Source organism: Phasianus colchicus, chromosome 1 (assembly GCF_987193195.1).
Source record: "Phasianus colchicus chromosome 1, bPhaCol1.hap1.1, whole genome shotgun sequence".
NCBI lineage: Eukaryota > Metazoa > Chordata > Aves > Galliformes > Phasianidae > Phasianus > Phasianus colchicus.
Window position 1 is genome coordinate 191,137,021 of NC_143436.1, and position 23,501 is coordinate 191,160,521.

General features: G+C 39.6%; 1 protein-coding gene across 6 annotated transcripts in view; it reads right to left on the reverse strand.

Moving 5' to 3' along the window:
- Nucleotides 1–23,501, reverse strand: part of DLG2 (discs large MAGUK scaffold protein 2) — a 1,008,740-nt gene that overhangs the window by 630,514 nt on the left and 354,725 nt on the right. The window contains exon 1 of one of the 6 annotated variants that reach the window (XM_090134100.1): nt 11,601–11,926. The exons of the other annotated variants lie outside the window; for them this stretch is intronic. Coding sequence (XP_089990226.1) covers nt 11,601–11,702 — 102 coding nt within the window. The 5' untranslated portion in view covers nt 11,703–11,926. Of the gene's footprint in view, nt 1–11,600; nt 11,927–23,501 lie in introns of those variants that run through there. 6 annotated transcript variants of the gene reach the window in all.

The following is a 23,501-nucleotide window of genomic DNA, read 5'->3' on the forward strand; positions in this document are numbered from 1 at the left end:
CAATACAAAAGCTCCTTTTTCATAATCAGATCTTTCAGTCATCTTAAGGCATCTCACAAAATCATACTTCCCTCTTTCTCTGCTGGATCCCAACATCTTTTAAAGCTACAAACATGAAAACAATGGAAAGACATATCCTTAATGCAGTAAAATTAAAGAGCAGCATGATTGCAAATCATGTGGGGGTTGGTGCATATATTAAAGAGTGCAAAACACCAGGGCTTTAAAAGAGAAGGTGCAACAAGGGTGTCTCTAGTGCGTATAGACGCACAAAATTAGATCCTCAAATGTATTTTCTAGGTCATTTTTTTCTCCCTCCTCTGCTATCCTCCTCCTCCCCTGAGCTTTTATTAATTGTTCTGGGAGGGAATACATATTTCAGAGTGTATCACCAAACTACGTCCTATGAAAACATATTGTCCTGGTTATTTTATATTCCAAACTACTGAAGTATTCATCATCAGTTAATTTTGCCAGTGCTAAAATGTAGTATGCTTTCTTATGATGCTGTGTTTATTTCCCATCCTGCTAATCTATAATCTTACTTCAACCAATGATTGGAAATCCAAGTGCAAACACTAACACAGACAAGTGAATGTAATTAGTAGAAACAGAACAGATTTTATTTATTTTATAGGAACCATAAAAGCAACAACGTAGAATGATTAAGATTGAAAAGACCTCTAAGATTATCTAGTCCAACTGTTAGCCCATTCCCACCATGCCCACTAACCATTTCCGTCATTGCCACATCTCTACATTTCTTTAACTCCTCCAGAAATGGTGACTCTACCACTGCTCTAGGCAGACTGTGCCAATGCCTCACAGACACCTCCAAAGTAATCTTTCCTAATATTCAGCCTGAAAGTCCCCTGGTGCATCATGAGGCAGTAACTTCTTGTCCTGTCTCTGCTACCTGGAAGAAGAGGCCAATCCCAACCACTCTTCAACATCCTTTCAGGGCATTGTAGGGAGTGATGAAATCTCCCCTGAGCATCCTCTTTTCCATATTAGAAAACCCCAGTTTTCTCAGCTGCTCCTCATAAAAGTTGCGCTCCGATAGCGCTACTAACAGTACTGAAAAATCTTTCAGTCAGTTTTACTGATTTCTGTGTTCTGGGTTTCATAATACTGTAGCGTTTTTCCTGAATTTATAGTCAGTTGTTGGATCTATACTTAACTCACAGCTTAAAATATTCATATGGACCTCCAAACTGAGCTGAATGCCCCTTCAAACTATGAACCTACCAGGGTTCTTCAAGAGACACGAAATATGTGCAAAGCAGTTACTAATTTGCCTCCTTGCTTTAGGGTTAAAATGATCTCTTTGCTTCATTTCTGTCACACATATCATCCTATGGCTATTATTAAACAAATTTCACAAAATTAAAACTCAAAGAACCAGAGCTCCAAAAAGTGCTTCTTTCCTCCAACAACTTTACACATGTAACGCCACTTGAATGGATGGAGATTAGAGCCCATCGGCACTTTCATTTCAAATCCACTTCTCCTGGGGCTTGCAATTGAACCATGAAAATTTGCTATAGGCAAAAATTTGGAAGTGAAATCTCAGAAATGGAGGAAGAACTTTATAAAAATATAAACAATAATACTTCAAGTTACAGATAAAATACTGTGGGAAACAGGCTGGAATCAGAAAAAGTAGGAAGAAATGCTTTGATTCTCTTGTACATCATTCCAAGTGACCTCCCCCATCTCTGTCTCATTGTGGCTTTAGGTTGTTCCTTAAAACCCATGGTGCATTGTATTTACACCATTCATTTCATTGTGCTGCATACATGCAGTAATTATTAATTCTCAGTACTCCTCTGAAGTAGGTATTACCAACTCAGTTTTCTAGAAGGAGATGCAATTTGCCCCAAGCCACAGCAGGAATCCTGGGTGAATCAGAAATAGAAAATAGAAATTCCAAGCTCCGTGGCCTAAATTGAGGCCACAGATTCCTTTATGACAGTGACTATTTTCTCAATGTTTTACAAGACTGATTATGATGTGATGGAACTATGTTTAACAGAGACTGGGGTATCCCTCCTCAAGAATTTCAAGGTATCCCACTGCCAGCTGATAAAGCCTCTCAGAACAAATCTAAATTCTAGGTTCATTAAGCTTCAACATACTTTAACAGGTTGTTTTTAAAAATTATATTCTAGGCAGACAACATGCATTACTAATTTAAATAACTATAGCTATGCATTTTCCTAATTCACTGAATTCAAACTTCTGCCTGACTGGAAGGATCTACAGTTGATAAAGTGTCAGTGCAGATTATAGTATAGAATCATTGAATGGCTTGCGTTTGAGGGAACCTTAAGGACTATCCAGATCCAATTCCCTGGGCAGGATGGCCAGCCACTAGACCAGGTTGTCCAGGGCCTCATCCAACCTGGCCTTGAATAACTCTAGGGATGGGGCATTCATAGCTTTCCTGGGTAGCCTATTGCTGTTACTCACCATCCTCTGAGTAAAGAATTATAATTCCTTGGTGTGGATGTAGCCAAGCTGGTGGAAATTCTCCAAGGGTGAAGTACCCCTGTATGCCGAACACAGACCTTTGTCTTTTGTTGAGTCCAAGGCAGGTCTCATAGATTTGGGCTTGGAGCGCTATAACAATATACACAGGTGAAGGACTAGCTGCTTCCAGGTGGACCATTAACTGGTGTGGTGCTAGGTCCAGAAAAAACAAGCCTGCCACAACTTTTATGATCTCTGCCTTATTTATTTAGATTTTCCACATTGTGGAATTATGACTGAGACCTTTACACCACATCTAATCCACTGAATACACCAACTTTCCTGCCTGCTTCTTGGTTCCAGGCCAAGTGGTTCAGAGAGACTCAAGTCCACATGGCAATTTCATTAAAGAAAACTGAAGAGATGTGTTGCAGGCTTTCAAATATCATATAAAGACAAGAAGAATAGGTTGGGATGAGAGACATGGTTTAGTGGACATGGAGGTGATGAATCACAGAATCACAGAATCACTAAGGTTGGAAAAGACCTATAAGATCATCCAGTCCAACCATCCACCTGTCACCAATGGTTCTCATTAAACCATATCCCTCAACACAACATCCAAACGTTCTTTGAACACCTCCAGGGTCGGTGACTCCACCACCTCCCTGGGCAGCCCATTCCAGTGCCTGACCACCCTTTCAGAGAAGTAGTATTTCCTAATATCCAGCCTGAATCTTCCCTGGCGAAGCTTGAAACCATTCCCTCTAGTCCTATCACCAGTTACACGAGAGAAGAGGCCGACCCCCAGCTTGCTACAACCTCCCTTCAGGTAGTTATAGAGAGCAATAAGGTCTCCCCTGAGCCTCCTCTTCTCCAGACTGAACAATCCCAGCTCCCTCAGCCGCTCCTCATAAGGCTGTGCTCCAGACCCCTCACCAGCTTTGTTGCCCTTCTTTGAACACGCTCCAGGGCCTCAATGTCTTTCTTGCAGTGAGGGGCCCAGAACTGGACACAATACTCAAGGTGCGGCCTCACCAGAGCTGAGTACAGGGGAACAATTACTTCCCTACTCCTGCTGGTCACACTACTTCTGATACAAGCCAGGATGCCATTGGCCTTCTTGGCCACCCAGGCACACTGTTGGCTCATGTTTAGCCGAGCGTCAACCAACACCCCCAGGTCCATTTCCTCTACACAGTCTTCAAGCCATTCCACCCCAAGCCTGTAGCGTTGCTTGGGGTTGCTGTGGCCAAAGTGTAGGACCCGGCATTTGGTCTTATTAAACCTCATCCCATTGAGTTGATGGTTGGACCAGATGATGTTAGTGGTCTTTTCCAATTCTAATGAATCTATGATTCTATGATTCAAAAAGCATGGTAGAATCCCAAAACACTGCCAAGGACTACAACTATCTATTCCCTCTTTTACTTAGCAATATAGGCATATTCCTACAAATCTTGCTGCTGACCCAGGTACTTTAGTTACAAGTCTATTTCCATAGGAGATGAGAGCACATCTTGCAAAGCAAGTGACCTTATATGTGTCAACAATGTCTTCTGCAGGCAGCTATCTATTGACTCACACTCTATCACGCTTACCACAGATACGGAGCCTCCAGGTGATTCATCAGTGAACTTCAGTGCTGACATCAGCTTACATATTTCTGAAAATTCATATTTGGCGTATTCTATCTTAATTACATTAAACAGCTGTGAGCATTTCCTAAAGGAAATCTCCCTAAAATAATGTGTCAGGAGTCTCAGAATCAAGGTTTCAGCAACATCAGTTTGAAGGAAAATTGAAAAACAAAAGTTTCAGTTTAACACAGATTCAGACACTTTACCAAAACTAGAAAGGCTGATTTCTGGTCAAATAAAAGTTGATGGGATTTGAGGAGGGCCATCCTCAGAATTTATAATGGTTCTCTTTGCACAAGAGCCAACTGACTCAAAAGAATAGCCCAAAATTCTTTACTAAATTCTGTGAAATATCTTCTGGGATTACAAAAGTAAACTTTTAAAGGGAGTCACAGGAAGTCCCATCACAAATTTCAATTCCTATTCAGGTTTCCATTGCATTCAACACAAGCCTCAAGAAGGCTCTCTTGAAAAATCCACTTCCTAGTGGTCACCAATACTAATCACAAGCTTAAAGATGAAATATAATCAGAAAGATGAAAACGATAAATACCTACATTTTAATAATGAGAATATTTCAGACAGCTACATGTGAAACATAAAAGCTACTTTTCAAAGAGCAGGAGAATACTGTTCAGTGACAGTTTTCAGTTTTATTGCTATTATTTCTTAAATTTATTTATACAACTTCTTTATCACCATTCTTTTTCTTTGACATCTGTTACAGGTAAGATGAACATCTATGTTTAACATTCTCTCAATCAATAACTAATTTGTAAAATCAAACAGCTTACATTACTGTTTATCAAATTATTCCAGTATTTATATATTTATATTTTAAAATAATCTCATTTTATGTAACCAGTAAGTTTAGCTTTCAGCAAAAAAAAGATTAAAAATTGAATGTCTGAGTACACTCTAAACTTCTCCTTCCTGGGGACCTAAATAACCTTTAGCTCCATGCCTCCTGCTCTACTTTTTCCATAGGTGTACTTTATTGTCATATTTAGTGCTTCAGTTATGCAGTGCTTCAGTGCTTGTGTAATCATGACAATCAACTCTGCTATATTAAGAGCTTAAAAAAGAAATCAATTTTTCCCAGCATGGCTATATGTTCAAAGTTACAATATAGAGGGTATTCATCACACCCTTCAGCTGCAGGTGAATTTTAAGTAACCCGGAGTGATGAAAATTAGATGTCATTGCTCTGCTACTAGCAGAAGCATGCATAGAAAGCATCATGAGCCATCCAGACCAATGTCCAGCTTTTGACAGCTGCCAGAAACAGATGTTTTAACAAAATATGAAAAAATTCCAATGGTTTCAATGGTACAGATATCGAATATCCTGCTTGCAACAGCAGATTCTTTCAGTTTATAAACTTTTCAAACGACAAACATTCATTAAAAACACAGAACTTTCTGTGTTGTATTCTTAATTCCTGGGATCTGCACATTTCCTATGGTGTAGTATACCAGGGAATCTCCTATGAGTCTCCTATGTCTTCCACAACATATAGGCAGCTTGTGGGTAGGACAGTGGCAAAAGATGAGACACAGTATTTTCACACAAGCAGAAATATTTATAACATCTGATCCTGATGCGTTTAGAAAATGCCTGAGCACTGACTGCCCAGACATTGGCCAGTGCCAACTTCTGACAGCAACACTTGTCTGCCTTCCTGTGAGTTATCTCCTACTTGACTGAGGAAATGGGATTTTCATTTCAGAGAATTCAGAATCTAACTTTTTACTTTTTTGTCTCCTTTTCAAACTTGCCATATTGCATTGGTATGTTTTTTTTTTTTTTTTCTTTTCTGCTTATGCCTCCAATACCTTTGCCTTAATCATAGCCCACTGCTTTCTGCCTAAGACCCTGAGGTGCTCTCTCTGTCTTGCCCTCATTCATGTCTTTTCTCTGTTTCTCCCACCTGAATCACAGAACCACAGAATCATAGGAGCTGGAAGGAACCTCTGGGGATCAAGTCCAACTCCTTGCTCAGGCACGCTTTTCCTGGTGCTGCCTGTTGCCTCTCCTTAGTCTTTGGTCATTGTTGTATCCTGTGATATTGACTTCTGCAGCACCCAAACAGTTCAAGATAAACTCAGAAGCACACAAGAAGTCATAGTCTACTCTCTGCCAGAGTACTTCACCAGTGAAATTTTCCTCAGTGATTCAGAATAAGTTGGGAAGAGGAGAATCTACTATATTCCTAATACTGTGAGAATTTCCTTGCACGGCCAAGCAATATGCAACTTTGGTCTCAGAAGATGCCAGACTGGTGAGCTGTCAAATCAACATGTAGTTTATATTTTCCCCACACACACTGCTGATGGATAGGGACACCTGAGGAGGGCTTGTTCCTATTCCTGAGGTAAGAGTGTTAAAGTGAAGGATATTATGCAATGCCTAATTGAAGGAGAGAATGAAAAAAAGTTGCAGCCATCAGACATTGCTTGGGCTTACCCCATGTCTAGTTTGCATTGATGCTATGCAGGAGGAATACTCTCCCTGCCTTGAGCTCTGTGCACTAATGCACAAAGCTCTGTGACACAACTGATCTTACTCAAAGCCTCTTGCCAGTGGCAATCCTGCATCTCTTCTGTAACTCCAGTTGCTGAGCACTTGTATTTTAACACTGCTGTGGCCTAACAAGAATAGGTGAAAGTAGGTTTCTCAGTGCCACTGTCAAATGTTATGCATAGCAAGTGGCAGCAATGTTCCAGCTGACTTACTCGGCTGATTGTCTGTGAATAGGCAGTAAACTCTTTCAGAGAGTTCTAGAGCCCTACACAATATATCAGTCTCTATAGATGGATCACAGCAGTCAGTATAACTATAAATACACTGCATTTTCCTGTACATTCATTTCTGGACCCCAAAAATCCGAACAAAAATAAGTCTAGAAATAAGAGTGGAGTCAGATGTTATGTCCACATCAGCAAGCAGCAGGCAAGAGGTCAAAGAATGAGGAGCTGACTGGAAGGATTAAGCAGCCATATTACACATTTTGGGGTGAATTTTCTTTTGAAATATTTCTAATATGTTTTTATAAACCAAAAACCCAAAAGATTTTGCATAGTACTTGTTGCACTCCTGGACTGCATTTTTCTGCTTAGCATCATCAGAAAGCAATCCCATTTGTACACTCCAAGCTTTCTCTGTAACAGAAAACAAAACAAGATACATGTGTAGGACTGGGAGATTTACTTCAAAAGCTCATTTATAATTTAAGTGAAAATGTTAATCTACACATATCCAGAAACCACCTGCAAGAGTCCCAAAATGCACAGAGATGCATCAAGTGCCTATAGCATGCAAATCTTTGAGCATGGTCTACTGCTTATCACTCCTAATCAGAAAAATATTTTCTTGTCATCTCAAATGACTGTTTCTTTAAATAAATTGCTTCTTTCAATAACCAGATCTAGACTGTGAAAAAGTAGAGACTGTGACAGATCAGAGCTTGTGCAAGAGTCACCAATGCAAGTAAAGAAAGTTAACAAGTTTCTAGTAGTTTGATCACAGCACTAATAGTAAGCTAAATGTGACAGCCCAGACATTCAGTAATAACTCTTATCTATGTTAATAAAACTTTCTATTGAGCAACAGCTTTGCAAAACATGCAAGTTTTAGCAGCTGAAGAAACAAGAGGCTTGACTTCCACTTGGATAGTGCAATAGATAATTATTTGGCTGTTTCAGCTAAAATAGAAAAAGATTTGGGAAAAAATAAAAAAATAATAATAAAAAAAAATCAGCTATTAAGCCAGATAGCAGGTTGCTATAGATGTACCAGGAGGAAAGGAAGAAGGCAGGGAAGAGAGGAAGTTTTACTTTGTCACCTGTTTTAAACTTTCATATTATGCTTGGATGGAAAAATAAACCTAGACATAAGGAAAGGGGAATTTATCAAAATATCTCAAAGTTAACAAACAGTGAGGTCAGATCTGACAAAGGAATCTTTTCAATAAGTGTTATCCATACACAGAGATAAAGGAGCTAAGATAGAAAAAACACTTCCATGCAAGTGTCAGAGTTATGACTGAAGTGCAGTTTAAGAAACATCTTGATCAATCTGAAATATCTTTCTGGCACTCCTAATAAGAGCAAAATGAACAGGATATTAAGACTCAGGAGATAATTCTTCAGCAATACTGAATTAACAATGAGGCCTCAGTTCAGCAAAGTGAGTAAGCATATACAGACATTTAACTGTGCATTTAAATCTCACTGAGAGCCTGAGATACAACTTAGCACAACTCTGAATGTAGACCTGAGAATGGTGATTTATTTTATTTTATTTTTTTTACACTTGAACCTTCCTTTAATCCACAGGCATAGAGCAGTCCAGTAGCTGTGGAACAGCACTGGGATTCAGGTGATGTACATACTTTCATGTCCCAACCCTTCTAGATCATGAACAAAATAATTTTGCAAAACACATGCCGGCACCTAAGGGCCACATTTTCAAACCTGCTTATCTCCTCTCTGCCACATCTCTGTAGTCCTGTGACGGAAGCATTGGTATTTCCCAACCAGAAATGGGAGAAGTGCTTAACTATGTTAAAGGAGAGTGCAATAGTGACACTGCTGATAGCTACTACCCTTCCTTTCAGATTAAACTCCTCTGAATTCTTAGCAACTTGAAGATCAAGGATCATGAAACTAGGCACCAATGGAAGTAAAGGCCCAGGATGAAGTCAATGGTCAGAGTACACGGAATCAAGCCAAAAAAGGAAAAGCTTCCCACAGACACAGTTTAGATTCCTCTACTGCCTTCTTTGCAGCATATGGTGTAGTAAGACATGCACACTTTCTCCCTGCCCCCTCAATTTAACTCTCTGGCACCACCTGTTAGGAGTGAGCAGACTGTAAAAAATTATTGCATTGGGGACAGATATAAATGGTTGTGATGGTTCTGATGTAGTGCATTTCTCTCACTAATGTCTGTGCCCATAGGAGAAGAAGATTGTATTTGGCATAAAATTAGAACTGAAATCTGTAAGTCAGGATTATGAGCAACAGTTCATCAGTATAACTTGCACTGTCCTTCAGAAAGGAGCTGGTTAACAGCCTGACCTGGTTATTTTATCACTTGGAGATATTTGCCTGAAACATGAATTCCTTTGTTTTCTGTTCTACCATCTATATTTTAAAACTATCCTACTCTGAGGACCTATTTTCTCTTCTTCCACACAGAACACAAGTGTTATTCCTGTATATGCTTCTTCCCAAGTTCAAGAACGATGTGATAGCAGAAGGTACAATATTATGAGCATGCTTAGATCCATGATTTCATGACATAAAACTGAAATATTTCTTGCAAGACACATCCTTCTTTCTTTCCAAACTTGTTTTGCTTGCAGAAATTGGATCTGTATCTATAATTTGAGAAATATAATCCTATGAATCCAAAGCATAAAGGTATATATATAGATAGGGTCTGGAGCATACAAAAGAATGAGATGGGGATTTTAGAAGTGAGGCAGGGGATGGACTGGGATGCATATAGATCTCACGTATACTTGCTGCTGGTATCAAAGAGGACAAATATGGCATATGCTGAGCCATCCCAGGACAACTCAACTCACTGATGCTCCTTCTCATCTTTCTCAAAATGATCACTATCTCGCACAACCCCTTTTCCTCTGAGAAGCAGTTTGTACACCATCACAAGAAGATAAAACATTGGCTGTGACTAACTTAATGAGCCTGAAGCTCCAGAGAAAGGGTGGGAAAAGAAGTTTGAAATTTAATATTTTTATTCTCTTGCTTATTCCTAACAGGATCTGAAAATCATGAAAGAACTTAAGTGCATCAAAGAACATCCTTTGAAAATCATGCTTACAGGCAGGAATACAAATTGGATACCAGTCTCTAGGTCACTGGCCTACCTTTGTAAAAGGGTGGCTTGCATTTCATTTCCCCTGACTAACAATTCACCTTCATTAATTAGAATTTGATACTTGAAAATAAGGGGGAGTTATGTTTTTAAGTTAAAAATTGCAAATAAACACGAATTGTTCTTGTCAATAAACTGCACATTAAAAAAGCTTTTAAACCATTAAACTCTTGATGCTATTTATATCACTAGTGGCATCATGACACAGCGATTAAATTATAACCCTTTCAGTAAAAGACTGTATTTTTAGCTATTTAAGATGTGAGTGAAGAAGCAAGAAACTTTGGTACAGGAAAGTCTCAAGTAATGGGAGACATAGGCAGGTTGTAGTTTAGGGAAAGAAGGTAGACAACTAGACTGTAGATGTTTGACTGTCATCTCATTTGTGTTTAAGGGTATTACAGGATCCAGTAGATCATTATCTTCTACCTGAATTAAGTTTAGGGATCATTAGGTGATCTATATCCTATTCCCTAAAAGTACTTCATCTTATTCAGGCTACTCCATCATATAAGAACTCAAAATATTACACTGTGTGCCCTGGTTTGTGGACTGTACAACTAAAATTTGATTCTGTGAGGATTTTAATCTTTGAGGATTAAAATCTTACACATTAAGAAGACTTTAATATTAGTATTTACATAAAAAGGTAGTGTTAATAATGTTTTCTTACTGTATTTTAAACATATGGGAACATTTATTTACTTAATTTTTTATAACGATAGCAAGGAAAAGGAATGGGGAAAACAGTGTAAACCCCTCATACAATTATTGTGGCTGACCCAGCGATCCAAGAACCAAACTTGTTTACCCAAAGACAAGAACTTTTTAAAACACGCCATCACTTTTGAATCATTACAGTAAAACCACAAACAACATTTGCTACATCCTAATGTCGAATCAGGATGGATATACAGGCAGAAATACAGCCTAATCCAACACCTTTATTCAAACATTTGGGGTGGGATTGCATTACACAGCCCAAAATGAAACTTCTCTGTCTGACTGCGCCACCTTTTGATTTACATTTAAAAGAGAAATTAAATGATTGTCCGGTCCTTAAAAGAAAACACTCCTTAAAGATATTCCCATAGACTTAAAAATGGGTTCAAGGAGCTTACTTTATTCATTTCTTACAGAGAAGTGCCGGGCTGCATACTTTAGTACTGCTGTTACGATTAAAAGCCATGTCAGCAATAGAAATGGAAAAAAAAACCCATATTCATTCTTGCTGGTTTGTGTAATAACGGTATACACATCCAAATCAATAAAGCCGGGCAAACGGCAGCGTGGTGGCTCAGTAATCTTAGCACTGTTAGCTAAGTATGCAGTCGAGTCTAAAACAAATGCTTCATAATCCGTTCGATTCTCCCATGTAAATCTATACTCGTACAATCCTGGGGAATAAGAAACCTTTACTCCTGCTGATTTTCTTCTTAACATTTAAAACATATCGGCTGTAAGCCCTAATTTATAGCAACGTATCGCAATTTGCACTGAAATCTCAAGTCAGACATGAAATTAAACAGCACAGATATTCAAAGGAGTTACAGCATGCATTTAAATACATTAACCACATCCTACCTTGCATCCAAACATCAACGACAAAGTGTTGTTGGTGCATGCAACTTTGCAGTGGCAAATCATTGGTGTAAAGCAGTCAGGATTTCTAACAATAGGGCACATTCCTTTAGTGCTGCAGTAGTGGCAGCCTTCTGAAGGCTAAAAACAAGTAGCTAATACAGCACATGGAGTGGCAACATATGCTGCTCAACAGCTAGCTTTTCTCTTGCTGGTCAGAAGCAGCCTGCTTGATTCTCTACCTGTGTCCCATTCAGCCATCCCCTTCTTTGTTGATGAATCAACGATGCAGCATTGATCGCGAATCTCAGGATTTCCCTTCCTCTGGGAAATTAGTTTTTACATTGAAAAAAAAAAAAAAAGAAAAAAAAAAGGGGGGGGGGGGGGAAGAAGAAGAGAGAAATGGAAATGAGGGGGACTAGCAGGTGTGGCAGTATTAGCATGTAAAAGGATGTAAACGCCTACTCATAACAATCACATAAGATTGTCATGCTAGCTGAAGTGGGCTGAAATTATTCCATCGGAAGAAAAATACTGCAGCTCCTGATTTGGTAAAAAGCCAGTGAGTTGCTGCAATACATAGTCATTGTAGGGAGAGAAGAGAGAAAAAATTACTTATCTAAGAAGCCAGAATCCTCAGCCTTTATCAATATGCATTCCAGCAAGGATTCCCTTCCCAGCGCCTCCCCGAGAAAAAGAATCAAATCAGTCGCAACTCCGGAGAAGCGATGACCTTTGCTTTCCCCAAAAAGATGAATCTCAGCATGAAACAAACTGTACTCAAAGCTGAAAATCCCAGATGCTGGGAGTTTGCAATCAGGGAAATGCAAGTAACATTTATCCAATCCTGGCTTGCCACATGGGAGCTTTCTCCAGGCACAAATTTACAAATAGACAGGTTGAAGGATTGCAGGAGACACGGAATAAAGATATGAAGTTACACGGAAAATGCACCAGCGTGAAGCTCAAAATGCAACCCTCTCTAAGCTCTGCTTTTGAGGCAATGTAACCGCTGACACTCCAGCTAGAGCTGTTATCCTATAACCTGCAAATGGCTTTCTCTGTTCCAGAAATGCGATAATTAAAGAAGTTTGGGAGCATAAGGCTGCTTTGGATTCGGTTACAGCTGCCGCTGTTTCTTCAGTTAAAGCAACACCAGCTGAAAATGCATAATAAAGCATTTGGATGAGCAAACTGCTAGCTGTGCTTTTTAAGAGGATTATTTATATCAGAAGTTGGATGAATATACCCTCCACTTCTAGGGTCAGCACACACAGATACAAAATGCAAAGGCTGTGATGAAGGAAGGAAAGCGATGTCTTCACAGATTTCACAGCTGATGGCAAAGCAAACCCAGCAGTTGTGTCACAGCGATATGACCCTGCGTTTTGCACCTCACTAAGCTCTGCCCATCACATTAGAAACTCTTTCGAAAGAAATGAGAGCAGCTTGTCTCCCTGGTAATTGTGAGTGCATTCTCCAGGCACAATTGAGACAATTTTCTGTAATAAACGCGAACAAAAAAATTTGTTATACAACAGAATGGAGAGAGTGGCAAATGGAGGTCTGTATGCAGCTCCCTCAGACAGGATAGAGTCAATGTTACAGAATTCTTAAACAGATCTGAGACTGAAGACGCTGATGTAGAAGAGCTCTGCTATTAAGCTATTATATTGATATAAATGTGGATGTATGTTTGTGTGCATTGCATGTATGTATTTATATTTTAAGAAGGCTTTATCTGACACAACTTGCCCTCCTTTGCAGAGTTCTGAAACATTTAAAAAAACCAACGTGTTATTGAACAGCTTTGATTCTACACTTTATCACTGTACAAGAACTTCCTTTTCGAGTGTGTGTGCGTATGCAGCCAAATTTCAATTGGGTACAGTATCTCCTGGTTATTGTTTCTCACTCTTGGTATTTTCAAAGTTAGGATTTGAACCTGCACTCAGTAAAATGACAGCAGTTGATCGTTCAGAGTACCAGATAGGATTGCTCTGCACTTAAAGTTACAACCCAGTTCCAGTTCTGAAGATTTATGTCTCTCAAATAACAGGCTGTTACAATTCAGTGTCCTCAATTCACTCAGGTGGTAGCTTTAATCCATCAGCCTGCACATGAATGCAAAATGCTTTGTTATGCCATGGGAGTTGGCCGTGCGTATGCCAATCAATCGGCTATCAATAATCTAAGTTTGTCTGACCTGTTTGTCCAAAGAGACATCGCAGCAGCACTCCTTTCTGACTTGCTGTGTCAGTAATCACCTGAAACAGTGACTGAGCCTGTTTAGAAATGCACTATGGTGACAAACAGCAGCCGAAACATAGCTGGATCTTTGATCTGTTTATTCCTAGCTTGCCTGTCTTGTTATTAAGCTATATATTATACAGATTTTCTTTCAAGTACTGTCTCTCGCATAACCAGCACTGGTGTAAATATAGAAAAGTGTAGTTTCCATGACAATACATTCCATAGTTACAGCCAGCAGCCACCAGCTTTATAACATGAATCACAGTGCTACCTTAAGGTGTGAGCATGCTACATCACTGGCCTTAGGAGCGTTAATTTGGGATGAGGGTGGCGTGAGAATATTTTTGATAGACACTACTACAAAATGCCAGAAAACTGTGTTATTTAACTGTCTTAGCCATTCTAATATCCACCCATCTTAGACCTTTAAGTGATCAGTAACGCTCTCGATCTGTCGTATTCATTAGCATTTCTAATATAAGAATAGATTACATCTGCACTTTTCGATGTTTTAAACATGATGTCCTGGTTTAAAACTGGACCCACAATCACGCAAACACAATTTGTGATTAATGTTCATAGGGGCTAATTAAAATCACCTGCATTTAATTTCTAGTTCGGATCTCCAAGAAGGGAAGGAAAACAGCCAGTTAGCCTCTCTCATCTTTCAGGTCTGTGTTCAGCTGGCTCCTTCTCTCAAAAGGGAGGATGTACCTGTTTATTAAAACTCCCATCTCTTCCCCAGTCCCTGATCTTCAGGGATGCTATTGCAGACTTTCAACCAGAACAGCTTTCACCTGTGATTTTGTTTCTAGTGTTAAATGCATCAAACATCAGCCACCTGACTATTGCGCAAGGCATGAAATAGATCTCCTCACACTTAAACTATTTGTTGCTTTCAAGTGAAAAACAGTTACCTGATGTACAGTCATTTGGGAAAAGATCAGAAAAGGAAGATTCATTGAAATTCATTCATTGAAATGACAGATTGAGATAATAACTCATATCACAATTGGCCAAGACATTCATTTCAATTATGTGACAACCACATATAGAAAGCTGCTATAAGAAAGCATTTGCTCAGAGATCCACTTCTATCTTTTCTACCAACGGCACTCATCACAGATGCAGATATAAATTGCTCATTGCCAGTAAAGTCATTTAAACCCTAGTCATACTGCAGGAGCAAGATTTCTTAGAAAAGCTTTGTCTGTATTTTTTCCCTCTCTGGCAGGATTTGCAGAGGAATATACATTGTTGGTATTGTCATATAAAAAAAAAAAAAAAAAAGAGGGTCCACAGATCTGCTGCATTTGGGGAAGAACACAAACTGTTGCCCCACTTATCATCCCTACCAATCCATTCACCTGGTAACATCTCTGCTGTTCTACCAGTCTCGCTGACTATTGCCTTCACTCATTTCCAAGTTCCTCAGTGGCATTTGCCTTCCACAGTGCACCACATTGTGCAAAAAACCTACAATGATGCAGTTGTCTTACAGTCATGTCTTCATGACGGTAATATGACATCACCACCTGATGCATACAGACCTCCTCCTGCACCAGTTAGCTCAAACGGCGCTCCTGAGCCCTGACTTTCAATGAGAATTAAGATTTATATAAATTAAAATAATTATTAAGATCTTGAGAGTCAGAAAGAATTTCTAGATATTCAGCCTTGACTATTACATGCACACTGATTGTATGTGTAATTTTCTTTTTGTTTTCTTTTCAGTACCCAGCTTCTTCTTTTGAGAAAATAGCTTAAGTTTGACATTACAGTGTAGATATCTGCATTTCTCCTTACATATTTTTACTACTTAACATTTCACTCCAATATTCTACCATGAAAATTTTCTCTAAACACTCACCACACCCATTAGATATCAGAATATTAATACGATTAATAGGCCTTTGGCCAAGCTATATGCATTAAAATTTTCTTCTAATCTTCTGTTAAAATTCAAAATCACCTTCTCTGTTGCTCTTCTCTGAATTCCCTGTATGCTAATCAGGGCTCCTGAAAAATAAATCTGCCTCTGACAATGATTAAAGAGTTGTCAGAGTTGTCTTCTCAAAGAATCATATTAGATGAAAGAAAAAAAAAAAAAAAAAAAACTTTACAACACAGGCAGCACGTACAAAAGGTATCAGAGGACATAAATATACAACAGACTTGAAAGATCCCCCATCAAAATAGAAATGACTGCACACAACCCTGTTCCTTAAGAATAAAAGAGTTCCAAATCCACTCTAGTCTAAACCAAACTTTCACAGATGCCCTGTTATTTGCAGGACTCAGGGCATTTCAAAGACCTGAACTATGCTTGTGTTCATTCTGGGGGATGTACTGAAGATGATCTGTGTATTTCACTAGTAATTACCTGCTCATGACTCTCAGAAGCACAATCTTAGTTTGCCTGAAAATTCATCCACCTTTGGAACAGCTAGCTTTGAAATCCATTCATGAAATACCACACAGACACAGGATATCACCTCAAAACCAGCTAAGATTATTGGAAGGCCCGTAGCTCATTCAAAGCTGTGCTTGAAGCCACGCTAAATGAGACCGTGTTTATGAAACTGAATTGCACCTCCAACTGCTAGAAAGGGGAAGGTTGGGTTTGGTTTTGTGTGTACAGAGACTCAAGGACTCTGGATCGGTTCTGCAGTAAGAAGGAGATGAGTAAGGCCTCTGGACTGGGGAGAACCAAGGGAAGAGAAGCAAAAAGACTGGTTTGCTAGCTACTTTTGTGTGATACAATTGCTGTTGCTGGGACCCATCTCTTCCACCCCCACCAGCACTATTCCTGTGTCACACATAATGCTTCATAGCTGCTCGTTTGTCCTTCCATAATCTCTGTATGTAGGCAGAGATAACTTGGTTCCTGCCCTTTCTCTACAGCAAAGCTAATGTCATCATGTAGAGCTGGTAAGGAAGTAGACAACTCATAGAAAATTATCCTGGAGAATCATGAGATCCTACTATGGAGGCAGATGGGCAGAGCACAGTGAGGATGCACCGAAAAAATACCTGTGCATAAAGAATTCAGATGTGGTAGGCAACTTGGAAAGCATTATATGACTCAATCTTTCCACCTGAAGGAGATAATGCCTTCCAATTAAATGCCCATATCTCCAAGTACACAGTCATATAAACAGTGTTTTTTAAGTTAATGGGAATACTCTAACAAAAATTACTCATGCTCATAAGTGTTTATACATTTTAAAGTGTCACATTACCACCATAGTTTCACATTTTTAACCACTGGAAAACTGTCTGAAGATGTTCAGGATGTAACATATAACATTAGCTGTTTTATCTGAAATGCTAATTACATCTAAGTTGCCTTACAAGAAATAATATGAAAAACTAAGATGTTCAAAGAGACAGATATTTCCAAAAACTAATTTTTATCTATAAAAACATTTACAAAACCACATTTTTTAAAAGTAACTTCTTTTCTCAAAAGAAAAATGAGAGAGGGTGAAAAACTACTTGGATTAAATATGAACTTGAAGGAGAAAACAAGGATATTACCGCCAGTCCTCATTAGCTACCAAACAGTTCTGCTTTTCTGAAGATTTCTATTTATATCTTGTTTTATAATTTCTAAATTTTTCTGTGACAAACAGAAATAAAGAGCTGGTCTTCTTGACACAAAGTAGAAACCTGCACAAAGCTCATTCAGAATATTTGTGCCTCTCCTTAATATAATTATGTATAACCCCAGATTTCTGCAAGTTAATTTACTGTAATATGGATATATCCAAATGAGCTTAGAAGAGTCAGTTTTTAGCCACCACATGGTTGAGCTCAACAGGGATAGATTTGGTATTTACACAGGACGTTGGGGCAGAAGAGGGGTCAGCATGCACTGAATTTTGTATTATGAGGACTAGACTGTTACTAGGATTACACCAGCTAGGTCAGTTATGTCAGTACAAGCTGAAGTCATTGTAGTGTATGAACACGTACTATGAGCATTAAACAAAGGTTTAATGACCTTGCCACGGTCTTCCACGCGGTCACCAGCTCTACAAGCACAACCCTTCTGTTGTGTACACAAGGCTCTCCCCCAAGCAGGAGATAAAATGCTCAGCAGTAATCTTCCAGAAATTTTCCATATACATTTCTATTTCCATAATACCCTTCAGTGTGAAGTTTCTCGGGTTTTTCACTTCTATGACAATTTATCTTAGATTATCTTGAATCCAGCTCCTGATATTTGCATCAGCTGTCCCAACATGTTACAGTGCAGGAAACAAAGAGTTCCTGTTCATCTTCTCAAGTGTCACTCATGACTTTGTAAAGCAGTGCTCTATCTTCTCTCACTTGCCTCTTTTCCTTTACAAAATGTTATAGCTTAATAGAACTCAATTTCTATTATAAGAACAACCTTTATTTGAAGATGAGCATTGTTTATCTCAATTTGCTCGACTTAATTCTTCACCATAGCTCATAAAATCCATATCTTCAGTTGTTTCTTCTACACTCTCTACCCTTCCCAAGTGCGTATCCATGACACTGCCCAGCAGAATGATTCCTTCCATTTCTCAGTTCCAATATTTCTCTAAAATTTATCTCTTTTTTTTTAATTTTTATATTAGCATTACTATAGCCTCACTGCCTTCAAAGACTTGTTTTGAAATTCATTTCTATCCCACCCCATCCTTCTTTGCCTACTTGCTAATCAATGTGCATGTGGTACTCGTGCAATTGGATAACCCTTCCTACACGTATCACTTCACGCTAATGTTTCATCCTATTGCTTTCAGGCCATTTATTTATATTGAACTTTATTTGATCCATTCCTCCAGCAACTTCCAAAGGGCTCAGCTCAGTATATGGGCTTTCATGAATTGCATATGGAAGCAGTTCTTCCTGGAATTTGGACTATCTGAATTGTAGAGCACTACATCTCCAAGAAGAGTTTTAAGGGGAAAGTTCACTTTCAAGACACATGTCTGGTTACAGATAAGTTACATACAGTGCTTAAATCTCACTCACTTTGGATCACACAGAACTTAACTGTTGGTGCTCATAGATGGCCCATATAGGTGGGAACTCAGTAGAGACTATATCTGGCTGAAGGAATATAAGAACTCTATCTTGCTTAAGAGTCATGTCTGAAATGCTGGATTGGAGACAGAATTACCAAAAAAAAACAAAACAAAACAAAACAAAACAAAAAAAACACAAATACAAAAAAAAAATTTAAAAAAAATTTATTACTATGAACGTTTCCTGGAAGAGTTTCAAGAGGGCTTTAATTCCCACACACAATTCCCATAATTTGCTTTTGATGGAATAAAAGTGCCTACACTACCACTGCTAGCACTGAGCAGCTCAGACTGCTGCTGGCAGCTCCAGGAGGAACCACCGGAAACCAGCCTTCATTTCCTGCGTCATGTGGTCCTACTATTTAGAGAGAAATGATAAGCCTAAAGGAAAAATACTTGATGAAAGCAGAAGTAAAAATAAAACTGATGATGTATCACAATCCACAAGAAACAGAGAAGGTCGGGCTTTTTTGGCACTTCGGATAAATGAATATTTCACTTTTTTTTTTTTTTTCTCCCAAGAAACTGATATCTCGATTGCCAAACATCACCAAGTAAAGTGATAATTTCAGGCAGGCATGATAAATAAATAAATATATGGACTTGGCCTGAAACTAAATCCCACTTAATGTAAAGTCTGATAATGTTCGGCTCCATGTTATTGTGCTTAACCTTTACTAAGGAAAAGAGTGGAGACACCTCAGCTGAGTTCTAATTGGACTCAGGTTTCACATCAGAGTAAACCTGGGTTGTCACCATGTGTGCTAGAAGCAGGAATACAAATTTTGTTTCTTCTGTGCACATTTCCTTTGCCTAAAACATTGGAAAGAAGCTCCGATTACCTACACATTTGATTTTTTTTTTCTTAATATGATTTATCTATGGACAGATGTATCTGCCTTCCTAGCTCCCATTCAAAGTGAATGTTTTCCAGCAATTTCCAGTAGTCATGAACTTTGTAACTGATCCTGTTACTTTGAAACTGTTCCCCAGATTTTCCCAAGTACAAAATTCCCAGTTCATTTCTGGGAAGTGCCACAGTTTTTAGCATTTAATGGCTTTTCAGTTACAAAATTCTTATTCCATGAAACAAAATATAAAAAGTGAAAGCAAAAACAAACAATAAAAGATAAAACCTAAACCCTATGATTCATTAACTCCAACATCAGCAGAAAGCAAATAAAAGGAGATATGATTGTGGGCATACCTAAACTTTACAGAAAATTTTCTGCCTATATTCCAACAAAAGTATAGCAGAGACCTCTGTTAAATGCAACCATTCCACATGTGAGAAACCACCACTCTGGATGAGGATAAGCCATCAAATGTCACCTTTTACTTTTGGGAGAGAGGCTGCCTTTCACTCCAAGCCACACAGCAACGCCAGGTAGCGGAGGCACCAAAAACAGGAAGGTCCCATTGGAGAGAAATGCCTCAGAAAGATGTCCTCTCCTCTGTCCTGGTTTTGTACTGGTTTTAGCTGAAACTCTGAAACCTGATCATTTCTTTTTGTGGTGGGGAAAAGCAACGGTTACAAGCTGAAAACTGGGAGGGTGTTCTTTCTTGTGTTTTCAACACAGCAGTTAAAAGCAAAGCTCCTCTCTGCCTCCACAGACAGATGCCCACCGTCGTGACTTTACGAGAAAAACGGTAAAGCCTCGATGGTCACTAAAAACCAGATGAAGGGAAGGGCAGAAACTTTAATCCCAAGTTGCTTGGGAATCCCATCAATCCCCTCACACACAGGAGCTTCTCAGCTTGGCGCTTACAGCACAGACACTCCCCCAAAGCTCACAACCAGCTCAGTCCTCCACTGCAGTGTGTACAGGGCTGACTGCAACCATCCTGTTTTGCTCCTTCACAGTCAGATTGATCACTGGCCCTTTACAAAACTCTTCTATTTCTCAAATTGCATTAAAACTCCAGGCAGGGATTTTCCACCCTATTGACACTGCACAGGCATATTCTATCCCCTAGGATTGTGGGAGTACTAACAGGGCCAGTTACTATTGACCCAGGTGAAACACTCCTGTAAATTGAGGCTGCTAAGGGAAAGGGCATTGCCTCCAGCTGTGCGTCAGGCAGTAATATCTACCTCCCGTGCTCCACCACCCAGAGGAAAGGAATAATCTAAAATGACTGTTACCCAGAGGGAGCGTCTCCTCCAAGGCATCCATGGGAATAATGAAATGAAATAAATCTATACTCTGGAGAGCTGTTGGAGAACCTGATTGACACTTCTAAGATGACTTTTTAATGCTTAATGGGAAACCAATGCATTTCTAAGGGAAAGGAGCCAATGCAGCTTAAAGTGTTCCTGGTGGTGGTTGGCCCATGACAGCCCACAGAACCTTCCTGAACTCTTCTGGTGACTGAAGACCACCTCCTTGCCATGGGCTTAAGGCCTGCCACCAGGCCCCAGCACAGCCTCAGGACCACCAGGCCACAGGCAGACCCGTGTCTCTTGGAAATACCTCCGCGAAGTGATGCTAATGCAAAGCAATGTGCATGAGATCAGTGTAGGGTGTGGGGACAGGAGTCTCCCTGTCCTCCTCATAGCTAAACAAACATCACTCAGCCAGGAGAGAAGATAAAGGGAGAAGAAGCCTGGGGCCATTTGACTCTTGCCAGGCTGAGAGCTGTTGTGATTCAGCTAGAAGCACGGACGGAGAGGACCATAATTCTAAGGATGGCAGCATCATTGGTTCTGCCCCATCCAGGTGTGTGAGTGAGCAGCTTAGTGGTAGCTTACCTGAGGAGAGCTGCCCTCCTGCTTCGGCTCAGTCTGCACTGCAGCTGATTTGTCTGGAGCAAGCTTCCAGGAAAAACAAAAAAAGCAGGCTGGGCAAAGTCTGCTCACAGGCTGTGCTGCAGCAGGAGCATCCATCTTAGATCCAGTGGAGGAGGAGAGCTTGGACATGCTCCCTTTTTAAAGCAACAGTGCTCCTACTGAGCATGGCGAGGAAGGGCAGTGCTATGCCAGTGTTGCACCGGATATGTGCAGAGCACATTACAGACATTAGCTAATTGATCTTTGCATAACTCTTTTGAGCTAGGCAATTAAACATCATCACTTCAGATTTACAGGTATGGGCTAACCTTGTGCAGAAACAGCCCGTGATGTTAGAGTGCATGAGCGGGAAGACTTTCTCTCTGATTTTGTAGGAGCAGAACATCCATAGGTATGATGAGATTTGACAGTACAGAGCATCCATTGTAGCCAAAAGAGTTCAGCTGTTTTTAAAAGCCAAGCCCTGGGGTATTTCAAGTTGGAAATCCTAAAACAGAAGGCACCCCAAATCACTAAGCCATTAGGATAACACTGGCTTTTCTGTCTAAAAATATCAAGAGAGAAAAGTCAGGATTTTGGTCTCTCTGCTCTCTATGCATCTAGACAAGACCCTTCCTTGAGGACTTCTCATGGATGCCTGTGGAATTGTTGGTAAAGAGCTGGAATTTGAGAATGAAAATAGAGCTTTTCTTGGGCACAGACAAATCTCCCACTTACACTGCAGGAACTGAAGGACTAGAATGTGGGACATCATAGTTGGATCCACCATCCTACAACAAATGTCATGAAGAAGATAACACAGCTCTTCTGAGAGTGGCATTTGTTCTTTCATGGCCAGTGTTCCCTGTAACTCTGCACTGGCTTTACAGAGCAGAGAAAATAGGTAATGGGTACTAAACATGGGAATGGGATGCATGTAGGACACACTGTATGGCTGGGAGATGATGTTTACAGAGCAATATGTGATATTTGTTTAATTTAGTCTTTATTACTCTTGGGACATGTCTTGTTATATGGCAGACCCTTAATAAAAATAAAACTTTTACCTCTACGTGTACTTGACCAAATAACTATAGAAGAGACTTCTGAGGCTGCCTCTCTCCTGAGATGGTAATGCTGTAGCAATAGCCTACCAAGGCCCAGATTTTAAAGATAGATAGACGCAGCCAGGTACCTTGTGGGATTTTCACTTGTAGGCTGGGCAAGCTTGGAATTAAAATTAAAAAACAGGGCATCTAATAACACCCATTAGTGCCTAGTTGTGATTGAGTACATAAATAGCTGTTAAAATCTGAGGTTCATCTCATGTAGAGCTCCAAACTGCAGAATTAACTTCCCTTATAGGCACAAGACAACAGCTGAAGTCCCTGTTGTCCTTCAAACCACGCTTCAAGGTACATCCACATATTCATGCAGCCTTTTTCTCCTTCAAACCTTCCAGATGCATGAGAGTTACAAGCTGAGTATTCTCTAAAGGGACAGGCCTGAAGTAATTCAAAGTCCTTCGTTAGGCACTCTGTCAGTGCTGTAAACATCGCTGTTTAATTGATGTACTGCTTTTATTATGTGTGCCCTTAGGGAGTGTGTTGACCAGAGCCTCTTGTAAATTGAATAAATAAACAAATAAATAAGCAAACATCATTGCTTCAACCAGCTCATGGTGTGACAGAAAAGTCTGTGTGCTTTAATGTGATTTCTACACAACAATTTTGCTGTCTGGAATGGTCATTTTGATTTTCATCAACCTTGGCAGGCTCTTCCAACTTCTTCATCCACCTCAGCAATGACAGAGAATGA